A 25,232-nucleotide genomic window follows, 5' to 3' on the forward strand; every position below is an offset into this window, starting at 1 on the left:
AGTCTGCAGAGAAGGCCCAGGCAGGGGTGAGGGGGTGGGGGCGAGGCCCCTGGAAGTGCCTGGGGAGGGGGGGGGAGGGGGGCGGTGGGGCGGTCCCCCACCTGCATTTTCAAGATCTCCACCACCCGTTCCATCTGAATCAGGCCAGGACCCTCGGAGCAAGCACCGGCGGGCAGGGAGCCCCCCCCCCCCCACCACCCCGCCCCATCCACAGCCAATGCGTCCTACAGCCTGGGGGGGCACAGGCCCCGGGGCGAGGGGGACAGCCCCAAAGTGCACATCCGTGCCATGTACAGTTGCCTCCTCAAATTCACTGCACTCCCGTGGCCCCCAGGAGAAGCAAACCCCACTAGGGAGGACGGCCAGGGGGTCCCCACTCAAAGCTGCTGGGGCCATGGTGGGGGTGCCGTGGTGGTGACTCCACCCCAGCCCTCACGCTCTGCACCCCTCGGTCCCGGCCAGCCTGAGCGAGCAACAACAACAAAAAAAAAGCAAATTGCCCTTTTCTTCCCTCCACCCTCCCTCAGCCCCCACCGAGCCTCTGGGCTCCAGAACTGTAAACAATGAGCTATTTTCTGCTCCCCCGGGAAAAAGCACGGCACCGCGGCCTGTCCCCCGCCACAGTCCCCCGAGCCCCCCGTGAGGGGCAGCTCTGCACATTCAGCAGTGGACGCTCGGCCCGGAAGGGAGGGCGCCCCGAGGCATCCCCGAGATTGCACCGTCCTCCCAGTTTAAATACCCGCCCCCTCCCCGCAGCCGCGAGCTCAGAGCAAGCCAGACCCCCCACCCCACCCTGCGCTCGCTCCCACCCGCTCTCCACAGTCTCCCACCCCGGCAAAACGCCGTGGCCAGAGGGGGGCGGGGAGGCGGGTCGCCGGGGAGGGCTGTGGGCAGTTCCTGAGCTGGCCCTTGGGGTGGCCTTTTGGGGGCCACGGAGCACTCCGGGGCCGGAGGCGCCCCTGGCTTAGGTGGGCTCCGACCCCCACTCCCCAGAGGCCTCGTCCCGGAAGAGAGGGGCCGTGTCTGTCTCCCACCCCGGCTTCCCGCGGGGGTGTCGGGCCCGGGCTGCGGGGGCGTGGGGCGGCTGCCCGTCGTGCTAGGGCCGGTAGATCTTGATGACGTCCTTGAGTGGCCGCCGGCAGATGGGGCAGCAGGGCCGTGCCTGGCGCTTGAGCCGCAGGCCGCAGCTGTGACACAGACACATGTGTCCGCACGTGTAGATGACCGTGTCCACCTCGCCGTCGAAGCACACGGTGCACTCGCTGTTCTTGCTGCCCGCCGGCTCCGGGGGGCAGAAGGTGGGGGACACAGGGGGGCTCAGCGGGGAGCTGGGGGCCGTCACTGCAGAGAGATAAGAGCACAAGGCACGCCGAGGTGGCTCCACAGCGGGCCAACTGAGGCACCAGAATGGGGTTTGGCCGGCGCCTCGTGGCCTGACCCCAAGGACTAGACCTTTCTCTCTCTCTCTCTCTCTTAGGCTTTGGTTCACATCTGGAAGTGCTCAGGGGTTACTCCTGGCTCTGTGCTCAGGAATCACTGCTGGTGGGGCTCGGGGGCTCGAACCCGGGTCAGCCACGTGCAAGGCAAGTGCTCTCCCGGCTCTACTATTGCTCCAGCTCTCATTTTTGTTTTGGGGCCACACTGGGCGGTGCTCAGGGTTGACTCCCGGCTCTGTGCTCAGGGACCAATCCCAGCAAGGCTCAGGGGGTTCTATGGGTGTGGAGGTGGAGCCCGGGTCCCCGCTGCGCTATGGCTCAGCCCCTTTCTTACACTTGAGGTACCCCTGGGGGCGACTCTCCTCCCGCCACCGTTGCCGGCTGCAGGCACAGCCAGGAAGGTGCCAACGATGCTTGGATTCAGGCTGGCACGGAGAGGCTGGACCCCACCCCGGCGGGGGCCCCCGCTTCCTTACCTAGGGACGACTCGGAGGCTGAGGACGACTGGTTGACGCTGAAGGCCATGTCGGAGTCGCTGTCATCCTGGGAGCCGCTCAGAGAGCCGGAGGGCGTGGTGGTGGCGGGACTGGACTGCAACGTACCTGGGACCAGAGAGATTCCAGTAGGGCGGGGGAGGAGCTGCCTCGGGAACCCACCCGCGTGTCCACGGCTGCCCGGTGCCTTGGTCCCGAACTCACACCACGGACACCCAGACCGCCAAGGCATCTGTCCCCATCATCTCCCTTTTTAGCTGAGGGCACTTTGGACGGGGCTTGTCACTCGCGAGGGCCAGGGTGGACGACGGACGTGTGGGACAGGGTGCCCTGTGGGTTCAGGGAACGCTCTTCTGGGTGAGGAGAGGCCCTTCCCGTGCCCCCAGGTGAGGACAGATGGCCAGGAAACTCAGGTCAGGGCTGCCAGCAGGCCGGGTCGGAGGCAGAAGCCTCCTTTTCTTGCCTTCTTGTCCTGACCACGCAAGAGGTCTCCGTGCTCTGGGGGTGCTGGGAGGGGGAAGGACTCTAGGCTTCGTTTTGTCTTGGGGCCACGCCTGGAGGTGCTCAGGACTTACTCCTGGGGGTGCCGGGGAATCGAAGCTGGGTCGGCCGGCGCCCGACTGGCTGCACTATCAGCCCTGCACTGATTTTCTTTCTCCTGTCCTTCACATGTGCTGCTTACGCTTGTGGCAGCAGAAACCACATACACCAGAGCCCAGAACTTGAAAACACCGAAAAAAAAATCTGTTCCTCGGGGCAGCCAGCCTGCAGCTGGCCAGCCCCTGACACCAGCTGGTGCTGGGGGATATGAGGGGTGCAGCGGAGGTCCGGGCTGGGCGCTCGGGGCCTCCGTCCTCCCCGGGGAGGGTCCCCCGGGCTGCTCCTTCGCGCACGGGGCTGGGGACGCGCGCACGCGACGCGCGCGCGGGACACTCACCGAGGAGGCGCAGCTGGCCGGCGGCCCCGCCGCGCACGGCGAAGAAGGCCCAGAGCGCCTGCGTGGTGTCCACGCACAGCAGGCGTCCGCGCGGGCGCCCGTTGACGCCCAGCAGCACGTCGCCGCCGGGCCGCAGCGTGAAGCTGAGCGCGTCGCCGCCGCTGGCCACGGGCCCCGCGCGGGCCACCACCCAGTACTCCTTGCGGTCCAGCAGCGCGTCGGGGTCGGCGGGCAGCTCGGCGGGCCGCAGCGCGCCCGGGTCGCACGACGTGATGCCGAAGGCCAGCGCGCCGGGCGCCGCCAGCCCCGGCCGGCCCACCTCCACGCACAGGCTCTCCCCGGGCCGCAGCGGCCGCTCGCAGAACACCAGCGTCCGGCCGCCGTCGGGCCGCGGCGCGCAGGCCACCTTGCGGTCGGCCGACAGGCTCACGTCCGGCCCGCGCGTGGCGTGGAAGCGCGCGTCGGCCTCCAGCAGCGCCGGCCAGGACGCGGGGCGCGCGCGCTCGCGGGGCGCGCCGCAGGGGATGGCCGCGGCGGCCGCGCCCCCGGGCGCGTCGGCGGGCGCGCGGCCCAGCGCCAGCTGGCCCAGCTTGGCCACCACCTGGTGGCTCTCCAGCTCGTTGTTGTCCAGGTTGGCCGCGTCGTGGCTGCCGGGCGGCGGCGGGCAGGCGCTGAAGCGGGCCTGGCCCAGGCGCGCGGGCGGCAGCGTGTCGGCGAAGGCGCTCTCTGCGGGGACAGAAGGGAGGGCGCCGGTGGTGAGGGACGCCCCTGCCCCCCGCCCCGGGGGGCCCTGGCCTCGCTGCTCCCTCCCTCCCTCCCTCCCTCCCTCCCCCTGGGGCTCTGCCCGCCCCCTCCCACCACCACCCCATCTCACTCGGTAACTGGGAAACTGGGTACTGGGCACTTGGTAACCAACGGGCACTGGGAACTGGGTACTGGGCACTTGGGAACTGGGCACGGGTCACTCCGGGCCATCCTGGGGGGCACCACAGGGTGCTGGGATCCAGCTGGGCGTGGCCACAGGCCAGGCAAGCAGCACCCTGACCCCCGTACTCTCCCTCCGTCCGTTTGGGGGGCCATACCCAGCCGTGCCCAGGTGGGTATGGCTCTTGGCTCTGCGCTCAGAGCTAACTCCCAGCTCTGTGCTCAGGAGACCAAATGGGACCCAGGCCAGCCGTGTGCAAGGCAGGTGCCCCCCCCCCCCACCGCTGTCCTATCGCATCTTCTTCCCTCCTCCCCCCCTTTCAAGGATTTACGATTTTGGAGGCGGTAACGTGCAGATCCCTAGATGTTACCTCCCTCCTCTCTCCCCAAACACCGACTCCAAGGAAAAGGGCAAAGCTGATTCTGATGACGCGGGATGTCCCAAGGCCCCTGTGAGCAGCTGGTCCCCTGCAGGAATGTCAGGGCCTGTGAGGGCTGTGCTGACCGAGCAGGGGACGGGGGCACAGAGAGGTCAGGGAACAGGCCTGGGGTGGCACAGCAGCTAAGAGGCACAGCCCCCCCCCTCCCCCGGGCTCCACAGTCTCCGGCTCTCCAAGTGCTGCCCTGAGGAAAGCAGGCCACGGCTCTGTCCGCACAGCGTCACCGTCAGCCAGTGGTTCCGCCACCAGCCGGACACATAGCCACTGCCCAGCAGAGATACTGGTACCCGGGCAGGCGGGCCGGCCACCCCCACTGAGGTGGGCCAGCAGGAGGCGGGACTTGGGCGTGCGGGGTGACCCGGGGAAAGCACCAAGCAGCCTTTCCCAAGCTGGCGACGCAGGAGGTCACGGGTCCCGGAGGGGCTGGGGAACTCAGCGGAGGGATGGGGGCCCAAGGGGTTTGCCCTGCATGTGGGGATCCCCCCCCCCGGCACCTGGGCACCCGGCAAGGGTTACGCCTGCACAGAGCCAGCAACAGCACCTCAGGTGGACTCAGTCTAGAGAACGGGAAAAGGCTTTATTTTTTTTTTTTGGCTTTTTGGGTCACACCTGGCGATGCACAGGGGTTACTCCTGGCTCTGCACTCAGGAATTATCCCTGGCGGTGCTCAGGGGACCATATGGGATGCTGGGAATCGAACCCGGGTCGGCCGCGTGCAAGGCAAATGCCCCACCCGCTGTACTATTGCTCCAGCCCCGCTTTCTTATTTTTTAAGTCAAGTTGTGATCAAAGACTTCTGAGAGGGGAGAGAAGCGTCCTCTATGCGGCCGGCTCGGGTGAGGCCTGGAAGCATAGGGGATGAGCGGCCAGCACCCATCTGATAACAGCCTTCACGCCTGGCAAGAGGGGAAGTTCATCTCAAATCGGAAATGAAAAGCTCTTTTTTTTTTTGTCCTCCTAAAGGACGCCGAGTGCCGGCTGAGACCGGCTGTCCCAGTGGCTGTCCAACAGGTGGCGCTGTTCCAGACCCGGCTCCCTGGTCTTTCTCTAAACACTTTCCCTTTCTTTTTCTGTTTGTTGTTTCTGGGCCACACCCCGCGTGCTCAGGGCTGACTCCTGGCGCTGCACTTAGGAATTACTCCTGGGGGGCTTCCGGGACCCTATGGGATGCCCGGGATGGAACCCAGGTTGGCTGCATGCAAGGCAAACACCCTCCCCGCCGTGCGATTGTTCCAGCTCAGACTTTCAATTTTTAGGGGGGCTTCTCTGGGTCACACCTGGAGATGCTCAGGGGTTACTCCTGGCCATGTACTCAGGGACCGCTCCTGGCAGTGCTCAGGGGGTCCATATGGGATGCTGGGGATTGAACCCAGGTTGGCCGTATGCAAAGCAGATACCCTACCCGCTGAGACTTTCATTTTTGAAAAATAAACATCAATAGTGTAGTGGACACGGACGACAGAGTCCAGACAGTACCGAGACTCTCTGTCCATACTGCCTGGGACACCCCACCAGCGCACCCAGAGTATTTGAAGCAGATTCTCAGGCGTGGAAGCCGGGGAGAGAGCACCCCAGCCCCTGGACCACCATGAGAGTGGCTCCAATCTAAAAACAAAAGCGCATTTGTGGGGCCAGAGAGTGAAGGCTCACGCCTGCTTTGTGCCAGCACACAGCACCTGGCCCTCTTTCCTGCCCGGGCTCACTCAGGACAAGCAGTGCTGGAGGCCGAGGGTCACACCCAGCTGCTGCTGTGTCCTGCAGTGCTGGGAACCCTCAGGGTCACCCAGGGCCAGGCCTGACGGGGTTCTGGGGGTCTCCAGCCCTGCACCTGGCGATGGTGGGCATGAGCTGTTAGGAGAGAACAGAGCCTGTGTCCCTCGCCTGGCACGGTCTCTCCAGCCCCCTCTGCATCTTCTTGTCTTCTTTTCCTGTCATTAGCTTTGGGGCCACACCCGGCGGCGCTCAGGGACCCATGGGTGCTGGAGAGCAGGCCCGGAGCCCCTGCATGGAAGCCTGCATCAGCCCGGGGAAGGGAGGGGGCTCTCTCAGGCTTACTGTGACTGTAGGAAGGTTTACTGGAAAGCAGGAGGGAAGGGAAAAGAAACACCCCACTCAGTAGGGACTGAGTATCAGACTTTAAGTCCCGACCTTTCCTGATCATAAATCATAGTTGATAAGTTGGGTGGGGGGAGGGGCGTGGTGGGACGAAGAGGTAAAGGTAAAGGTAAAGGTAAAGGCCCTCCCATTGATCGTCGATTTGCTCGAGCGGGCCCAGTAACGTCTCCATTGGAGACTTTGTTGTTACTGTGTCTGGCATATCGAATACTCTCGGTAGCTTGCCGGGCTCTCCGAGAGGGGCGGAGGAATCGAACTCGGGTCGGCCATGTTGGCCGCATTTAAGGCGAACGCCCTACCCGCTGTGCTGAGAGAAGGGAAAAAAAACCCCACCCACCATCCCTTTCTGAAGATATATCGCATGTCAGGTAGCCCAGGCCCTGGGAGGGGAACAGCTGTGACGCTTCGATCGCGAACCAGCCTGACAATTAATTCCCTCGTATCCCCTGGAACCTTCAGGACAGAAAACAAAGCAGCCGCCCTTGCCCTCCTGACTGTAAACCGCAACTGGGCGCCTCTGGGTGTTGCCAGGTAACAGCAGGTAATTCAGAGCCCCGGACGGGCCCCACAATGACCCGCAAGGAAATGCCTTCTGGTAGCCTCTGCCCTGGGGCCTGCATCTGCGAACTTGGGTCTGAGGCCTGGGTCCAGGTGTGCCCCACCAGGTGACGCTGGCAAGTGGGGTGCCCTGTGCCACCTGACCCCCGGGGTCGGGAAGGGGCTAGAAAAGGATACGGACATAGGAGAAGAGACCCCCGAGTCGTCATGGGCCAATCAGGGGCCAGAACAGGCTGCTTCCAACACGGCCAGTTTTTCTTTACTTTCTTCCTATAGTTTGGGGGTCTCACTGGGTGATGCTCAGGGATCACTCCTGGTGAGGCTGTGGAGGATCCTATGGGCTACCAGGAATTGAGTCTAGTTGGCAGGTGCCCCGTGTTTTTGTTTTGGGGCTTATTCCTGGCTTTGCACGCGGAAATCTCTCCTGGTGGGGGTCAGGGGGGCCGTATGGGGGCCGGGAGTTGAGGCCCGGTCCGTCTTCCCATGCGGTACTGCCACTTCATAGATTTTTTTGTTTTTGGCCACACTGGCGATGCTCAAGGGTTACTCCTGCCTGTGTACTCAGGAACCACTCCTGGCAGGCACTGAAGAGATAGTGCACTGGGAGAGGTACCTGTCTTGGATGTGCCCAACCTGGGCTTGATCCTCGGCATCACATATGGTCCCCCCGAGCACCACCAGGAGTGATTCCTCAGTGCAGAGCCAGGAGTGTGGCCATCGCATCGCTGAGTGTGGCCAAAAGGAAAAAGAAATGAGTCCTGGCAGTGCTCGGGGACCACCTGGTGTTCTGGGGACCTAACCCCGGTCAACTGTGAGCAAGGCAGGTGCCGTCCCCTGTACTAAGGCTTGAGCCCTCTCCGTAGGTTTTCCAAGTCCCCGTCCATGGCAGCGACTGAGGCCGGGGCTGCTGGAGGTGCGGCAGATGGGACAGGGGCTGAGTCCCTGCTCGGTGGGCGCAGAACCCCCACACAGCCATGGGAGAATCTCGCAGGGCTTGGGAACCTACATCTCCGGAGGGGGAATGCCAAACCCGCCGGGAGAAAGAATGTATGGCAGGAGAGGGCAGGGAGCGGGTGGGTGCCCAGTGCCCGCTGCCATTTAGTGTCTGCCCTGGGTGACTGCTTCCTGGTTGGGGGCAACACCTGGTGGTGCTCAGGGTTTGCTCCCAGCTCGGTGCTCAGGGGCCCTACAGTGCCGGGATGGAGTTCGGGGCCCCGTCCGCAAACCCATGCTATGGCTCTGAGGTCTCCCTTGGGCCGGCCGAGCCGGGGCTGCCACCTTGCTGGCACCCCCCCCCCAAGCGGACATGCTCATTTTCCTCCTTTCCTACCTGCGATTCCTTGCACCCTCTCGATGCCACTACTTGAACGCCCTCCCGAGCCCTTTGCAAATAAATGGGGGCTCAGAGACGGTCAGCCACCTGCACAAGGTGACACAGCGGAGTCACCTGATGTCAACCCCCACCCCCTTACTCAGGAGTCCCATGGGGGCATGGGGAGGGGGCTGGAGTTTGAAGGGGTTAGCCAGGGTTTTGCCTCAATACGCAGGACTGGGCTGGAGAGAGGGGACAGCTTGCCTTGCGTGTGGGCGACCCGGGTTGCTTTGCCAGTGGGTGACCCCCCTGGCATCCCATACGGTCCCCCGAGCACTGCAGGAGTGATTTCTGAGCGCTGAGCCAGGGGTAAGCCCTGAGCACGGCCAGGTGTGACCCCCAAACAAACAACAACATCAACAAAAAGATGGACATGCTGACCTTGGCCCACCCACGGCCTGGACTGACCCCGCCGCCCCCCCACCCCCAATCAGGGAAGGTCTCAGCTCCCACACTCCGAGGAAGGGGCAGACATGGACATATGCTGGCTTCCCCCACGCAGGGACCAGAGAGATGCATAGGCGGGCAGGGCGCTGGCCTTTCATGTGGCCGGCCAGGCTGCAAGTCGGGGCCTCCAGAGCCCACCAGAGTTAAGGTACAGCACAGAGGGGGTGGTCCCAAACCAAAGAACAGGCACGTGGAAATCTCCGTGATGGTGGGACGGGGATGGGGGGTGGGGGGGTGTCTGCTTCCCTGGGTTATGGACAAGCCCGGACGCCTGTCAGAACATACGGGCGGTTGGGGCTGGAGCAATAGCACAGCAGGTAAGGTGTTTGCCTTGCACGTGGCCCGACCTGGGTTCGATTCCCAGCATCCCCTCTGGTCCCCCAAGCACCGCCTGGAGTAACTCCTGAGTGCAGAGCCAGGCGTAACCCCTGTGCATGGCCGGGTGTGACCCGAAATGCAAGAAAAAGCAAATATATATATATATATATATATATATATATGTGATATGTGGGAGAGAAAGCCCAGGTTTGATCCTGCACCCCTACTCAGAACACCTCCAGAAACAACCCCCTAAGTACTAAGTAGCCCCTTGATTACCACTGGGTGTGGCCTTAAAGTCAAACCCCAAACCAACACACACACACAACTGAAGCAACAGTAAATAGTACAGCAGGCCGGCCTGGGTTCGTTTCCAGCATCCCCCCTAGGGTCCGCCCCAGGAATGATCCCTGAGTGCAGAGCCAGGAGTCAGCCCTGAGCACCAGCAGGCATGGTCCCCAAACGCAACTGCTCTGAGCGAGAGAAAGCAGAGGCGGGAGAGAACAGGTGAGCCCCAGTGCCGCCGTGGGGGAGCAGGAGGACGCACCCGGGGAGGAGTCCAGACGCTAGAGCCCGGAGCCTCGGTCTTTTCATCTGTGGAGTGGGGGCGGTTAGGGTGCCAGGGAACGCCAGACAGCTCCAACAGGCGTGGGGGGCGGGTGGAGAGGCCGGTGCAGCGGGGGTGGGTGCGGTGGGTGGGTGGGGGGGCGTGGACCTACCGAGCAGCTGCACCTCGTCCGTGATGCCGTAGACGTCGATGAGCGCCCAGAGTGGGCCGCCCACGGCCACGCCGCAGTGGAAGAGCACGGGCTCGCCGTCGTTGACGCTGTAGAAGACGCGGCCGTGGCGGTCGGCCCAGTAGGCCAGCACCGTGTCGCGCAGCGCCAGGCTCTCGGGCAGCGCCTTGGCCCAGTAGCCGGGCCGCGTGACCAGGTCCGGGCAGGCGTACTTGGGGATGTCCTGCGCGCTCATGAGCGAGGGGTCGTGCGCCGTGAAGCCGAAGCGCAGCGCCCCGCTCCAGCCGGGCCGCACGGCCACCAGGCGCAGCCGCACCTGCTCGTACAGGCGGATGGGCCGCTGCGTGAAGGTGACGCCGTTGCAGAAGCTGTTCCGCCGCGTGGCCCGGCGCGAGTGCCCGTCCAGGCGCACGTTCTTGCCCTTGGCTTGCGCGTGGAAGCGGGGCGCCTCGCCCAGGGCCGGCCGCCGCTCGGGGCCGGGGCCGGGGCCGGGGCCGCAGCAGGGGCGCGTGGCCAGCAGGCGGGCGGGCGGGCTCGGGTCTGCGGGGCGGGGGAGAGACAGGGCGCAGGGTGAGGTGGCGGCAGCACGCGGGGGCGCGAGCCCGCCTCTCCACCCGATGTCCACTTTGCTCTCGGTGGGCGGGGGGCACTCCCCACCCACCGCCGCCCTCCCGCAGAGCTCAGGGTTCGAGCTCAAAGTTGCACGTGCCGACAACTGTGCTCTCTTCCAGAGAGAGTCCCGGGAGCTCGGCATTTACTCCACGGAAACAGCGCGCGAGGGGATGGAACAAGTGGGCCCCATCTCTAAAGAGGTCCCCGGGGAACGGAGAGCTAGCACAGCCGTTCCCCTGCGCCCTGGGCCTGACTCCTGGCACCGCTGGGCACCCCCATCCCAGCACCACCGGGGTGGGGGCACTGAACCACCGCCGACTGTCTTGAGAATCGCCCCCTGAGCACTGCTTGGGAGCCCCATCCAATCATCCCTCCAGGTCTGCCCAGGGAGAGTGGGTTCCCCAAGCGAGCGTGGCCTGAGGTTCGGGAAGCCCCGGGGCGGGCGTGGCCGGGAGCCTGGCAGCCAAACTGAACTTCATCACGTCAACCTCGCAATGAATCCTCCAGCCCCGTGGCTGCGGAGGGAGAGGAGCGCCCCGCCCCGCTCCCCCCCCCCCCCGTTTTCACACCCTCGGCTGCCGTGTGGCAAGTGTCTGGTCCCCGCTGGCACGGCGCCAGGCAGCCGCCCAGCTGTTCCTCGGCCCTGGGCCAGAAGTCCAGGCGGCATCGCGTTTGCTTCCCGGGAGGAAATCTGCCCCTGCCCGCCTGGGTCCAGAGTTCCAGGGGGAACAAGGGGGTCCTCCTTCCCCCACTGGGGCACCCTGCACGTCCACGTCCCTTCTCCAAGCTGGTGGCCGTACCCATCCCTGTCCCGGGCATTCCGCAGAGCCTTTGTCCCCTGGCTCCACCTGGCTCCACTGACGTCTCCTCAGCTGGACCTCAGATGGACCTCCTCGTTCCATCGAGGTCCCAAGTGTAAGCCCCCAGACAACCCCCTTCCTGGGCTCAGCGCTGCTGTCCCCAGATAGCCGGGTGGACAAAAGTTCCTGGTGGCTGGCACCGGGCTGGGGTTTCCAGGGACACTTTGCCATGGACCGGAGTGATAGCTCCCCTGCTTGCGGCCGACCTGGGTTGGATCCCCGACACCCCAGATGCCCCCCTGAGCCCCGCCAGGCGTGCTCCCTGAGTGCAGAGCCAGGGCTAAGTCCTGAGCACTGCGGTGTGTGGCCCAAAACAACAACAAACAAAAGACAGGGAGATGAGCAGAGACCTAAGGTGTGACTGGCCCAGCAGGGAGGAAGCCATGGGGGGGTGGGGTGCAGGGGACTGGGAGTGGGTGAGACGGGAGGGTGTTGGAGGAGGGGCCTTGTGAGAGTGCGGGAGCACAGACCCCCACCCCGGGGGCCCACCAGGCGCCTCCTCTCCGAGAACGGGGTGCGTGGTGGGGAGCAGAGGGCAAATCAGACTTTAACGGACTTTAACTTCTCGCTCTGGCATTTCTCAGCTGTACAGACACGCTCAGCCGCTCTGGGTCCCCCAAACCAGACCGAGATGGAGGGTGCAGGGGAGTCAGCCTCACTCCATGGGACGCCCCCCCCCCCCCCGCTGCAACCAGATGGGGATCAAGGGGGTCCTGAGTGCATGCTCAGGGCACCCTGGCTCTCTCGCTCTGTCCACCTCAACACCTTCCTGGGACAAGGACAGTGACAGGCTGGGGCAGCTGTGTCCTCTTGGGGAGCACTCCCCCCCCTGCAAGGCCAGGAGGACCTTGAAAACCAGCGCTCCCCTGACTTAGCATCCAGGTCTCAGAAGCTTGGGGCTTTTCTTTGTTTCTGTGTTTGGGTCACACCTGGTGGTGCTCAGGGCTTACTCCTGCCTCTGTGCTCAGGGGTGACTCCCGGCTGTCCTTGCGGGACCATTTGAGGTGCTGAGGATTGAACCCGGGCCAGCCACATTCAGGGCCAACACACTGCCCGGGGGACGATCTCTCTAGTCCCAGAGGCTTGGCCTGCACCCCCCAACACACACACACACACACACACACACACACTTACGCACATGCTTGTCCCATGGTGCCTGCCCCTTTGCCCAGCCCCGTCTCATCCTCCCTTCTACAAGGAGTCGAGGAAACGGCATTTGAGGCCGGGAGGATGGCGGCAAGCGACGGCCCGCATTCCACGCCTGTCTGTTGTTGGGGATTTCCCGGGGGTCCCCCACTCCCGGGAAGGGATGCTCTCGCCCACGTTCTGTTTCCCTCCCTCCTGCTCGGGGGCTCATGGAGCAGCTTCGTCTAACTTCCCGGAAGTCAGCCTGCAGGGTCGGTTTTTCCCACTTCGCGTTTCCCGTCAGCGAGACCAAAGAAGCTAAGCTGCGCCAGCCAGGGACGTCACCCTGCGCACCCCTCTGGCTTGTCACCTTCGGGCCTGGTTCAGAGCAACAGAGCCGGAACGGGGGCTCAGAAGCAACGTGCCCGGCTCTGAGGTCACGCCTGGGGACGACAAAACAAACAGACAAGAGCCACCCAGGATAAGAAGATGATGGAAGACATCGATTTATATAGGTATCTCTCCCCAGACACGTGCGCACACACATACAAACACACACACACGCGCGCACATTCCACGCGTGCATAATTCCAGAATCACCAGGACCTTCCTCAACCCAACAACATCCGACCTCAGAGCCTCTTGGAAGAAGTCTCTGGCTCTAAAGCCATTCAGTCCAAAGACATCGTCCAATGTGGGTGCACACACACACATGCATGCGTGCACACGTGTCTACCTATGTGCAGAACACACGTGTATGCTATGTGAACACACGGGCACATATGTGCGCATGCATGTAGGTCTGTGTGCATCAGTGCATGTATGTACCTGTGCGCGCACATGTGTGTACGGGTGCATGTGTGCACGTTGTGTGTGCAGGGGCAAGTGGGCGGACTTCTTTCCCGCCTCAGGAGGAAAGCCACGGCTGGCATTTGGCCGTTGTTTCCTGCTGCCAGAGCAGGGCCGGCCTGGCGCGCGGCCTTGGGTCGCTCCCCTCCCATTGGTGGGTTTGAAAGGCCACCCAGGTGGCCAACCCGCGCTCACCTCGGCCAGCGAGGGCAGGGGACACGCGCCCCGAGGCGGCTGCCAGCGCGAGGGACTTTGTTCTCTGCTGCCCTGGCTCAGCGGCCAGCACCTGGCGTGGACAGGGGCCAGCCCGCGCCGAACCCCTCCCCTTTTCTCTGCAAACAAAGCCTGTTGCGACCCCAGGAGGCCTGCAGACCAGGGCGAGCACCCTCCACCCCACCCCCCCGCCCCCTGTGACACCCTCTGGGCTCAGTTCCCAGGGGCTGAGGTCATCTGATACCCGAGACTTGCTGAGCTGACCCCTACCTCCGTGTGTGTGTGTGTGTGTGTGTGCATGTGCGTGTGTGTGTGTGTGTGTGTGTGCGAGTGTATGCTATGTCGTCCCCCCCTCCCCCCGACAGAGGTCCCCTCCTGACACTCGGACCCGGGAAACCGCAAGCTCCGAGGCGTGGGCTCCGGGGTTGGGGCCCCCTCTGCCTGCTGCCAGAATGTGTCTTCATTCTTTGTCGACTGCATCACTTCCTCCATCTGACATCCGCTCCCTGCCAGGCCGGCGGCGTGGGCTGCAGGGACACCTGCCCCCGCAAGTCACAGGCTGTCCCTGCGGGGAGCCAGGACCCCAGCAGCAGGGGGATGGACACCGGCAGGGAGGGGCAGGAGGGGCAGCTTCTGGGGGGAAGGCGGAGCCCTTCTGCAGAGTGAGGAAGCTGGGAGGAGCTGGAAGGATGGGGAGGACTCTCTGGCAGAAGAGGAAGGGGTGGAGGCGAGAAGGGGCTGCGCGAGTGCACGTGGAGCTGAGCCGGGGTGTGGAGGCAGGGGCAGATCACAAAGGGCCTTAAAGGCAGGGCAGTGGAGGTTAAGGTGCCTCACGACTTGGCAGATGGCTGAGAGGCTGGTCGCAGGGAAGAAAAGTCCAGAACGCAGAGCCTCTCTGGAGGCGGAGACCCAAGCCCCGACTCTTGCCCTAAGAAGGGTCCCTCACCCCCCACCCTGCCCTCGCTTTCTCCCTGGCTGAGCGCAGGAGTGAGAAACTGGCCGGCTTTGGATGCTGCCTCCAACGGCTGGCACGGTTGGCAGGTCCTAGCCCTGGCTGCGGGCAGCTGCCCGCCGAGAAGCCCAGCGTCTGCCCACTGTCGCCTCCTCTCGGCTTGAGGACGGTGATTCCTGCAGCCCCCAGAACCCCACAGCCCAGCTGAACTTTTCGAAACAACAGATTCACTCGCCGCTTCTGTGGGTCCCAGCTGAGGGGGGTAGCGGCGGCCACTCCCCCGTGGCTGGACAGCCCACCGGTGGGCTGACGCTCGGCTCCTCCCGGACCGAAAGCACTAGATCACATCCAGGGAGCGGGCGCTAGTGGCCATCACCCAGCACTGCCCATCCGCAGGTGTGAAGGAGCCCGAGAACACGGCCGAGAACCTCCCCACTGTCAGACCCCCTGAATATCAGACCCCCATCAGACCCCAATGTCAGACCCCCGTTACTGTTCAGAGCCCCCCACCGTCAGACCCTCTGAATGTCAGGCCCCCCTCACTGTCGGACCCCCTCTCAGTGGTGGGGAGCCCCTCTCACTGTTGGACACCCCCCAGGTCTAACGCCCTCCTTCCCTGGTACTCCTCTTTCAGCCGCGGGGCGTGCCCAGAAGCCATGGTCTGGGGGTACCTGGGATGGGCAGAGCAGTGCGGAAGGAGGGAGGGGGGCGCTGGTCAGCGGAAAGGAGCCCAGTGCCCTGCGATGGACCAAGGCCCGGCAATGGTCACCTGGGTGGAGCATGAGGGGACAGCGCTTGGCCCCTCCACCAGGCAGGCCTGGGACCCTGAGGGGGCTCTCGGACCCTGCTGGCCAGGAGGATGAGAGGGCTGGGGGGTCTGCCACGGCCACGGGTGGGGGTGGGCGGACTCGGGGGATCTAGCTTTCAGGGAGAAGGGCCGTGAGAGCTGCAGGGGACAGGGACAGGCCCTGAGTGCTCAGGGATGGTCCCTTCAGGAGGGCCCAGAGCCCGTGCCCTGCCCCCTGTGACTCATTTCCCCGATGCCAGTGCTCCCTACAGGCCCTGCAGGGGCCCTTCCTCCTCCCACCTACACCACCCCGGGCTGCGGCCAGAGTGGGGCTGATTCGTCGGCTAGATCCGTGCGGTTCTGCCCTCACCTGACGCCCGTGGCCGGTCTGGGCTGGGCTCAGACCCCACAGAGAGCCTGTTTATTCCCCATCGCAGAAGCCCAGGGCACTTCAGGATCTGAGCCTCAGGGTGACCATACGGAGACTCAGAGAGGGCAAGTGACTTTTTAGCTGGGGTCACACAGCAAAAGAGGCCACACCTGCGATGAGGGGCCAGGCTTGCCCACCCCCCTGCCCAGGTCAGGGTGCTGTCTGCTGTGTTCTTGCTGGTGGTGAGGGGATCAGCTCTTGGTTGTCCCTTGTTGGCCCCGAGGGAAAGGACACAGGTGTCCTGCCCCAGAACTGCCTGGAACTACCTGGAACCTTGGGGGGTGGTGTGTGGGGGGCTGCGGGGGAGGTGCACCTTGAGCTGGGCGGGGGAGGGGTAGCCAGCGGACATGGGGTGTGTGTCCTGTCCACCTCAGACGGGACCACATGGGGGCGTGCGGGCAGGGCCAGATGAAGACCAGACCCCCCCCCCCATTTGCATCACAACGCCAGCAGCCCCCACGCACCTGTCACTCCCCCCACCCCTGCCCTAGGACTCCTGTTCTGGCCCCAGCTCAGAAACATTTGAGAAGACATGAGTCTGACATGGGGAGCCGGGGACCCTGTGAGGGACAGGAGCCTCTGGCAGCATTCTGTGCCTCAGTTTCCCCATCTGTGAAGTGGGCGCGAACCTCCAACCCTGCAGGAGTGGCAGGAGGACCCTATAAGTGAGAGATTTATATTTTTTGGCGGGGGGAGAGGGTGGGTCCTGCCCACAGACGGGAGATGCTGAGTAGCACATCTGTCGACCCTTGGGGTCTCGGGGCACTCCTGATGCTCCCAGGCCCCTTGTGGCTGTAGTCCCCCCAACCCCCCACTTCCCTGCAGTTAGGAAGTTCCCCCTCCAGCTGAGCAGAAAGCTGGGGCTGGGTGGCGGCCACCTGCCGGTCACACTGAGTCGCTTCCGAGCCTCAGGGATCTGGGGGCAGTTTCCAAGTCTGAGAGGCGACCCTTGGGGGGCCGGGGTGACAGCACAGTCGGGAGGGCATCTGCCTTGCACGCGGCCGACCTGAGTTCAATCCCCGGCACCCCATCGGGTCCCCCAAGCCCCACCAGGAGTGACCGCTGAGTGCAGAGCCAGGAGTCAGCCCTGAGCATCGCCGGGTGTGGCCCCCGAATCACATGAATACAGAGGGGCCCCTGGGCTGAGCAATGGGCCGGGGTGTCTGGGTCCTCTGGGGCTGAGATGGATCTCACTGTGTTGCCCAGGAAGCCGCCAGTATGTGGGCAGTACCCTGGCCGACCTCAGCAGGGAGCTGCCCATGGATGCGTCTGACGGGTCCTGGAGGATTATCTGCTGGGGTCCCCACGTGAACCCTCAGGTCACCCAGGGAGCACCCCACAACCCCTGCTATGCATCTCCAAAGAGGAAAGGACTGGAATCTGCTGGCTTTTCCAAAACCCTCTTCCTGCCTCCAGACCCTTGCCCTACTCGGCAGTCATGCACCTTGCGCCAACCCTCCAACAACCTTCCTCCAGCTGGGATGCTGTGTGACCTGGGGCAAGTTGCTTTCCTTCTCTGTGCCTCCCTCCTCCCTCCACCATGAGACAGGACTGAGGTTAGTGTCCACTGCCCAAGGCTGGTCCTGAGGGCCTGCGCCCTGCTAAGAGACACCTCTGGATGCTTCTGCCTGGCCCATGAGTCTGTGTGGCAGGGGCCCGGAGGCCTGGCATGCTGGTGGGTATAAGGACTCTGCCAGGCAGAGGTGTTTGGGGGGCTGCCTGGAGCTGGGGGTGCATGGGAGGCTGCCCTGTGCAGGTGTGTTCGGGGCCTCTGGGGAGCAGAAAGGGGTGTGGGGCTCAAGTTCAGTGTCCAGAGCACAATCCCAGGGGCCACTCCTGCCCACTCAGTCGGGGCTGGGGAGGTGACTAGCTCAGCACTTGCCCTAGGAGTCACCCCCAGCACTACACACACAGACACACATGGACACAGACACACACACACACAGACATACACACAGACACACACACATATCCACAGACAGACACAGACATAGACACACACACCGACATGCACATAGAAACACACAGACACACACTAAGACATAGACACACACACACACACACACACATAGACACACAGATACAGACACACACACAGACACACAGAGACACAAACACAGACACACACAGATACAGACACACAGTGACACACACAGACACAGACACACACAGACACAAACACACAGAGACACAGAGCCATGATCTGGGAGTCCGAGCGATAGCACGGAGGGGAGGGCACTTGCCCGGGCATAAGCTGGCCTGGGTTCCGCCCCCTCACCCCAGGAGGGATCCCGAGGCAGACTCGGAGCCAGGGGCAAGGCCTGAGCACCACCGGGTGTGGCCCCCAAACAAACAAACAGACAATTCCAAAAAATCTAGACTTGGGAATTCTTGACCTGCCTAGGATGAAGCCGGGAAGAGTGGCTCGGGCTGGGCTGGGGTGGGGGGCTCGGGAGGGGTGGGGGCTGCCACTCGCCGACCGGCTGACCCCTACCCTTGGGAGCTCAGTTCCCCCCACTTCTGGAAACTTCCGCAGGCCCTGCGGCCCGCCCTTTCTGGCTCTCACCACACACCTGGCCTGGCTTCTATTTTGGGCTCCGGCAGGAGCACGGTGCAGCCGACAGTCCTTTGGTCCCACAGGCCCCGGCGGGCGGCTGCTCTGTGTCCCCGGGGAGGGCGGAACAGCAGGCCACAGGCCAGGCCCCCAGAGGAAACACCACGTGGACACCTCCCACAGAGGGGCTCCTTCCTCCTCCCGACCCCTCTGCCCACCACTCTCACGCGTGCCCACACGTGCCCCGTCTCCCTCCCCCAGGAACAGGCCTATGGAACCCTGGGGCGGGGTGGGGTGGGGGGCTTGGGTCACACTGCCCCGCTCCTTCCCTTTTCCTGGTGAATTTCTTTGCTTTCTGCTCCGAGCTGGACGGCACCTTCTCCAGGAAGCCCTCCTTCCCTGCTCTTACCCTGCTCCCTTCCCCACTGAATATCCCCACCCTGGCCTGGCTGGCTGCTGCCTCTGGACCCAGAGTCCCTGGTCCCGGGTGGGGATCCCTGTGTCCAGCACAGAGCCTGGCCAGGAGGGTCAGTGGAGAGAAGGAAACTGCCAAGTGTGACCCTCACTGGGTCACAGGTCGGGGACCCCCTTGAAGTGCTGTCCCCTGCCCTCTGCTTCCTTCCCAGCCGGCCGCAGGGACCCCGGGTCGGGTCTAGGTCTCCCCCCCACTCACAAGTGATGGCGGCAACCGTGACTGGGCCTTCTGGGGGCTCAGCCTGGCCTCATCCACTTAGTCCAACTCCGAAGTCAGCATGAGGTGGGACAGACAGACAGATACGCGTGCACACACACACGCACGTACATGCACAAGCACACACATACACGTGCACACATGCACACACACCCCTCCAGGCGCGGGGTGGGGAAACTGAGGCTCGGGGCGGGAAGCACGTGCCCAGCTGCGTTCCGCCAAGGCTGGGCCCAGGCAGCCAGAGTCGGGGCTGCATGTGCGCGGGGAGGGGGCTGAGGGCCCCTCTTGATCCCCGACGCATCCTAGGGCAGTCCGAAGCCCACGTCCGAAGTCCAGCTACTGTCCTTTCATCCTGTTAAGGTCAGCTCCGAGGGGCCGGGGGTGGAGCGCAGTGGGCAGGCCACTCCCCTGGCCTGGGGCCAACCCGGGCTAGATCCTCTGCACCGCAGAGGGGACCCCACGCCCCTTCATGAGGGCTCCCCGAGCACAGAGCCAGGAGTCAGCTCTGAGCACCGCCGGGTCTGGCCCACCCCCCATATTCCAACAACGAGCACCCCCAACCCGAAAGATCAGCGAGGGCTGGACACGCACCCTGGTGCCGTCACCAGGCCGTGCTGGGGGGCACGGTGCCACCCTGGCCCATCACACCTGGGGCCCACCCTGTCCTACCAGAATGTTCCCTGCCAGCCTGCCTCTCGAGGGCTGCACCCGCGCTGGAAGGCACCCAGGGTGGGGCAGCAGGCAGGCCCCCGCGACGTCAGGTACCAGAACAGAAGGCAACGGCGGACAGAGCAGAGCAGAGCAGAGCAGAGCAGAGCCAACCCCGGCCTGGTCACCCTGGCATCAGGGAGGCCCTGGAGTCCCTGAGAGGCACAGGAGGCCCTACAAGCGGGTGGGGGCCAGGGGAGTGGGGAAGGACCTGCCTGCACGCGACGATGCCTCCCTTCTCCAGGAAGACCTCCCAGCTCTCCCAGCCCCACCTCGCCCAGCTCCCACCTTTCCAGCAGGGGGCGGCAGCGGGCGCAGGAAGAAGGGGTCCACAGAGGAAGGCCCGGTTCCTGGGGCTCCGGGGCTCCCTGCCCCCCACTGGCGCTGACAGCCTGGAGGTTTCAGGGCTGTGGGGGAAGCTGCCCCCGGGACGGGATGAGACGGCCTGCTGCGGGCCCTCCTCAAGTGGCGGCTGTAAAAGTGACCCCTCAGGAGCTGCTGCAGGAGATAGACAGGCCAGGAGTGGGAGGGACCAGGTGCCGGGAAGACCCTCGGAGGGCTTCAGCCCTGGATGCACCCCTGAGCCCCACCGGGAACGGCCCCAAAGTCAGAAAGGAAAAACAGGAGTGGGGGCAGGTCCTGGGAGCACCCCTTGCCCACTGCTCCCGTGGCCGGGGCCGCGCCTCTGACCCCCTCCCTCTGGGCCGGGACACTTGGTGCTGCACTCAGAGCCCCCCTGCCCCGTGTGCCCGTGCCCCCCCCACCTCGCAGAGTCTCCCTGTGAAATGCGGGGGGGGGGCACTGAGCACCCCCAAAGGAGGGATGGCTCTGAGGATTTGCAACCAACAGGGGACGGTGTTCGGCACGCCCCTCGGGGCCTGGCACCCGGCAGCACCCCGCACCCCCGCCACCTCAGGGGCTGCCCCAGCGGGCAGGGGAAAGAGCCAGGGGCTCGGCCAAGCCAGGGCCACTTAATCATTAAACCCAACGTCCAGTTTGAACGGCGCCTCTTCTCCCGCCAGAACTGCGGCGGGTGGCGGGCGAGTGAGCGAGCGCCAGCACTCCTGGCAGGGGCAGGAAAGGGTTTCTCCTCCCCAACCCACCCCTCCCCCCCGGCCCCTGCCTGCTCCCCTCTCCCCTACTGGAAGCCGGTCCTCCCTCATCTCCTTCCTAACCCCGACCCCTGTCCGCTTTCAAAATCCAGATTAAGGACCGGACCGGAGTGAGGACTCAGGGGCAGTGCACGCATCGCAAGCTTGGCATGTGGGGGATGGGGGGCCCCAGGCTTGATCCCTGGGATCACATGGTCCCCGGGCACCATGTGGAGCAACACCTGAGCACTGATCTGTGAGCAGTCTCAGTCTCAGGCACAACCAGGGGTGGCCCCCAAACCAAAATAAATAATAGCCCCACCCCCAGTCCATATTCAAGTTCACGGAAGCCAGGCACGAGGAGACAGACGTGTGGGGCCGGAGTGATCAGAGACGGTGGGGGGAGGGCATCTGCCTTGCACGCAGCCAACCTGGGTTTGACCGACCCCCCCCCCCCCCCAACACCAGTGTCCCATATGGTCCCCTGAGTCCCTCCAGGATTGATCCCTGAGTGCAGAGGCAGGAGTAAGCCCTGAGCACCGTCAGGTGTGGCCCCCACATCTAACACTAAAACCAAAAACAAAGTCGACACGGATATCCGGGATAGACAGCAGAAGGCAGACCTGGGTCTCTAAGTGCAGCTCAGCGCTGCCTGGCTGTGAGTCGAGGCAAGTGCCTTGGCCTCCCTGTGCCCCTGTGTGTCATGCGGAGGAGAACGGGCACCTTCTCGCGAGAGAGGAGAGAGCGTGCAAGCTGGAAGGAAAACAGACACGTGCGCGCGTGTGCGGGCACAGTGGGAAGCTTACGAGCGTGAGAACGGGCGGAGATGCCTGCCCTCCCCTCCTCTTTCTCTTAAGGATAAGTGTGTGTGCGCCCTAGCGCACACACACACACACACGCATGCACACACATGCAAACACACACACACACGCATGCACACACGCACCACATACACCTGCACGGTCATCTCCTGTGTGCTCCCGCGGCTCCTCCCCTTTCTCTGGCACTTCCTCATTGAACACACGACCGTGCACGTGTGCGCGGGGCGCCCCATAGATGTTATCTGGAACCGGACTGCGGAGGCGTCTGCATCAGTGCAGGGCCCGGGGACTGTGGAGCTCGGTGGACCCTGCTCTCGGGCCTGGTTCTGCCAGCAGAAGGCGGGTGTCCGCCTCTGGGCAGCCCCTGCCTTGTAGGGCGGTGGCCGCGCGGTCAATCGTCCACCTGCACCGCCTTTGTGTGCAGACGCTGCTCTGGTGCTCACCAGACAGGAGCGAATCCAGCAGGCAAAATCCACCCTGGTGGCGGGGAGCCCCCCGGGAACCCGCCACCAGAGGGGCAGCGGGCGGGTGCGGGGTGGCGGCGTGCTCAGGACGGGACTCGGGCGGGAGAGACCTGCAGGAAGACCTGGCGAAGACGAGGGGGAGGCCACGCGGAGGGCCGGGGGAAGGATGTTCCAGGCGGAGGGCGCAGCCGATGCAGGAGCCTTGGGGAGACGCGTGTTTGGCATGTAAATGAGGCCACATATGCAGGCAGGCTGGCACGGAGTCCAGGTGCTTGGCAAAGGCGAGCTCTCTATTTCAAGGCCCGGGAAGGAACCCCACGCATATGTGCTTTCCTGAGCGCCACAGCACCCGGCTCTGACAGGGCCAGGCTGAGCCAAGTGTTCTTTCAGCCGCGATTCAGGCGACGTGTGAGCGCCACCACCGGGTTCTGAGCGCCTGCCAGGCACCAGGCTCCGGGCCGGGCAACCATGGATACAAGACGATCAAGGCGCAGGCTCTGTCCTCAGGCAGCCCTGAGGCAAGGCGCGGAGCGGGGGTGATGACGAGGCAATGTGGTCCGACGAATGAGCAGAAACTTTAGAAGGGATCGAGGTGGCTGAGCCGACGACGACGACGGAATGGGGTGTGGGTGGTCAGGGAAGGCGTCCTGGAGGAGGGGGGCCTCGAAGCTGGCTTTGGGAAAGGTAGGGCAGGAAAGAGAATCCACGCTGCCCACCCCCTCGGGGTGGGGGGGTGGCATCGCACGCTGAGCATGGGGGTGGAATCAAAGGGCAGGCTTTAATTACAGCACGCGGTCCTGCGTTTTCCGGGCGCCTGTCACCTGCTGTCGCTCGGGAATGCCAGCTCTGCCCCTTCCTCAACCTGGAAGCAAACCTCAGCCCAGAGCAGCGAAGCCCACCCTGGGATTCGACAGCGGGGTGCCGGACCTGGGCCCAGCCTCCCAGCCCAGGGGCAGCAGGTCCAGCGGGTGGGGACTAGAGAGAGCCCCACTCCCTGCCTGTATGAGCCCTCTACCTGCCCCCAGGGAGCACAGAGAACACTCCTTGGGGAGATTCTAGAGAGCCTGGGTCTGGGGATGTGGGAGCGGCTACAACATCCGGGTCAGGTATCTGGGTGCTTCCTTTCCCCCAGGTGTCATGGGCAGGAGGTGGGCGCCTCCCCCTGGAAGCCCCCCCGGGGTTGGAATCTCATAGTTGCCACTGACTGGCTGGACTGAAACCCCCCCCCCCCCCCACCACCACCACTTGCTGGAGACTTCCCCGCTCAGAATTCGGTGGGGTGGGGCCCCAAAGCCACCGGAGGCTTGGACAGCAGGAGGCTGCTCGGCTATTAGCTGGGACCACCCAATCACAGCCCAGAGGGGCCAGAACTCTGAATGTTGGATCTGAAGCCCCTCAGGGTTTGTTTTTTTTCTTGAGGGGGGGCGTGAATCACAGCAGAGACCAGAGAGCTGCCCCCACGGCCCCCACTGCCTTTCCCTCTGATCTGGCCCTCGGAACGAGGACACCACACACCTCCCAGCCTCTCCCCACAGGAAGACACAAAAGCCACCCTCCAGGAGCCTAGGGGTGCGGGGGGGGAGGGGTGGGCAGTCGCACAGACTTGCCCACCAGAGCTATCACCCTGGGAGAGTTATTTGCACCCCTCCCCGCCTCAGTTTCTTCATTTGTAAAACCGGGGCACACATTTTGCAGCCAAACTGGACAACCAGGTAATGCAAGGGGGGGGGGGCGTGTCAGATCCCATCTGTTCCCACGGCTACCGGCGTTTTCTGGTAAAGACCTTCTTTTACTTCCATCCCACTCCCCTCCTTCTCCGGACCCCGTATACTCCAGCCCTGGAAATTCTGGGGTGCCTCCAACCAGGGGGCGATGCTCTCTGGGGTGAACACTTCCTGGGGGGGGGCAACGAACGGACACAGGGTGTGGAAGCGAACCCGGGGTGGGGGAGCCGAAATCGAGCAGCATGTACCATGGGGGCACTGGGTGGCTGGCAAGCGGGGTGCCCCTGCAAGCACCCTCATCCAACACACACACGCGCGCTCACACACACACACACACGCGCGCACGCTCAGCTCAGCAGCTGCAGCCTTGTCATCCCCACAACAGGCGGCATCAGGCTGCTGAAAGCCCCCGGGGGAGCTCCTCGGTCACCCCTGCTCCCCCACCCCGCAGGGCCCCCCAACCCGGGCTCCTCGATCGCGCCCCCGGACTGGAACAAAGGCGGGGTGGTGGTGGTGGGGGGGGTCGCGCGGCATCACCCCTGGGCGCATCTGGCCGCAGCCCGGGGGAGCTAGGACGGGGGTCCCCCAGGTAACCAGGACGCGGTGCCCGCCCTGCCCGAGCGCCGAGCCCAGGCCGGGGAGGCACGGGGCTCTCCAGCGCGCCGCGCGCCCGGGGTGCGGTGGGGGGCTGCAGAGCGGGGCCGGTGGCTCTCCGCGGAAGCCCCCCCACCCCGGGCGCCCCGATTCCGCCCCGGGGGCGAGGGCAGCCGCCGAGCGCCCGGCGTACCTGGCAGGGTCCGGTGCACCGTGTTGCCCATCGCGGCGGCGGCGGCGGCGGCGGCGTGCGGGGCGCGCGGGGCGCGCGGGGCGCGCGGGGCGCACGGAGCCTAGGCGGCGGCGGGCGGCGCGGGCGCGGGCGCGGGCGCCGGGGCCGGGCGCGGGGGCATCGCGCCGCACGGGCGGGCGAAGCGGCGGCGGCGGGCGGCAGCTGGGCAGCCGCCGGGAGGAGGCGGAGCCACCGGGCCCGGGCCTCGGGCTCCGCCCCCGCCGCCCGCCGCCTCCAACCGCGCCGCGCGGGGCGGGGCCGCGGCCGCCGCATCTTTTGAAAGTTTGCACCGGGCGGCCGGCGGGAGGGCGCTGCCCGCTGCCCGCGCTGCCCGCGCTGCCCGCGCCCGCGCCCCGGGCCGCCCGCGGGCTGGTCCCCGGCTCCCCGCCAGCCGGCCGCCGGGCGTGCGGGGCCCTCGCCCGTGGGTGGGGGGCCCCTCCGCGCCCCGGGCGAAGAAGGTCACCGCGGTCAGTGGGCCGCGCGCGGGGCCCCGACGGGCCAGCCCGGGTCAAGTGCCCGGGCCGCCGGCCGCCGCCCGGAGGTGGCGGAGCGGGAAGCTATTAAAATATGTATTGGGCACAGCCGCGGGCCCGCCCGAGGTGGAGCCAGAAATAGCAGCAGCGCCAGAGCCTCAGCACCGCGCGGGGAGCGCGGGAGGCGGCGAGCCAGGGGTGAACGCGGGGGCAGCCCGGGACCCCGAGGCCAGCACCCATCAGCTCTCCCGGGAGCTGGGGGGCACTCCCGGCG

The 25,232-nt window shown here is 65.0% G+C and overlaps 1 protein-coding gene across 1 annotated transcript; it reads right to left on the reverse strand.

Moving 5' to 3' along the window:
• Positions 1-1,030: 1,030 nt before the first annotated feature.
• On the reverse strand, positions 1,031-24,495 carry NEURL1B (neuralized E3 ubiquitin protein ligase 1B). The gene is made up of 6 exons (XM_056112313.1): positions 24,447-24,495; positions 9,761-10,318; positions 2,868-3,593; positions 1,913-2,038; positions 1,093-1,341; positions 1,031-1,062 (listed from the first exon to the last, which is right to left on the reverse strand). The coding sequence occupies exons 1-5, from the start codon at positions 24,475-24,477 to the stop codon at positions 1,097-1,099; spliced, it is 1,686 nt and encodes a 561-aa protein (XP_055968288.1). The 5' UTR covers positions 24,478-24,495; the 3' UTR covers positions 1,031-1,062; positions 1,093-1,096.
• Between the last annotated feature and the right edge of the window lie 737 nt (positions 24,496-25,232).

Source organism: Sorex fumeus, unplaced genomic scaffold (genome assembly GCF_029834395.1).
Source record: "Sorex fumeus unplaced genomic scaffold, SorFum_2.1 ptg000017l, whole genome shotgun sequence".
NCBI classification, from domain to species: Eukaryota; Metazoa; Chordata; class Mammalia; order Eulipotyphla; family Soricidae; genus Sorex; species Sorex fumeus.

Excerpts from the sequence above, each read along its gene's own strand:
- NEURL1B (XM_056112313.1), bottom strand. The coding sequence starts at position 24,477 with ATGGGCAACACGGTGCACCGGACCCTGCCAG. Across the intron at positions 10,319-24,446 it reads GGTGCACCGGACCCTGCCAG|ACCCGAGCCCGCCCGCCCGC; the intron begins GTACGCCGGGCG and ends CCCGCCCCGCAG. Across the intron at positions 1,342-1,912 it reads AGCCTCCGAGTCGTCCCTAG|TGACGGCCCCCAGCTCCCCG; the intron begins GTAAGGAAGCGG and ends ATCTCTCTGCAG.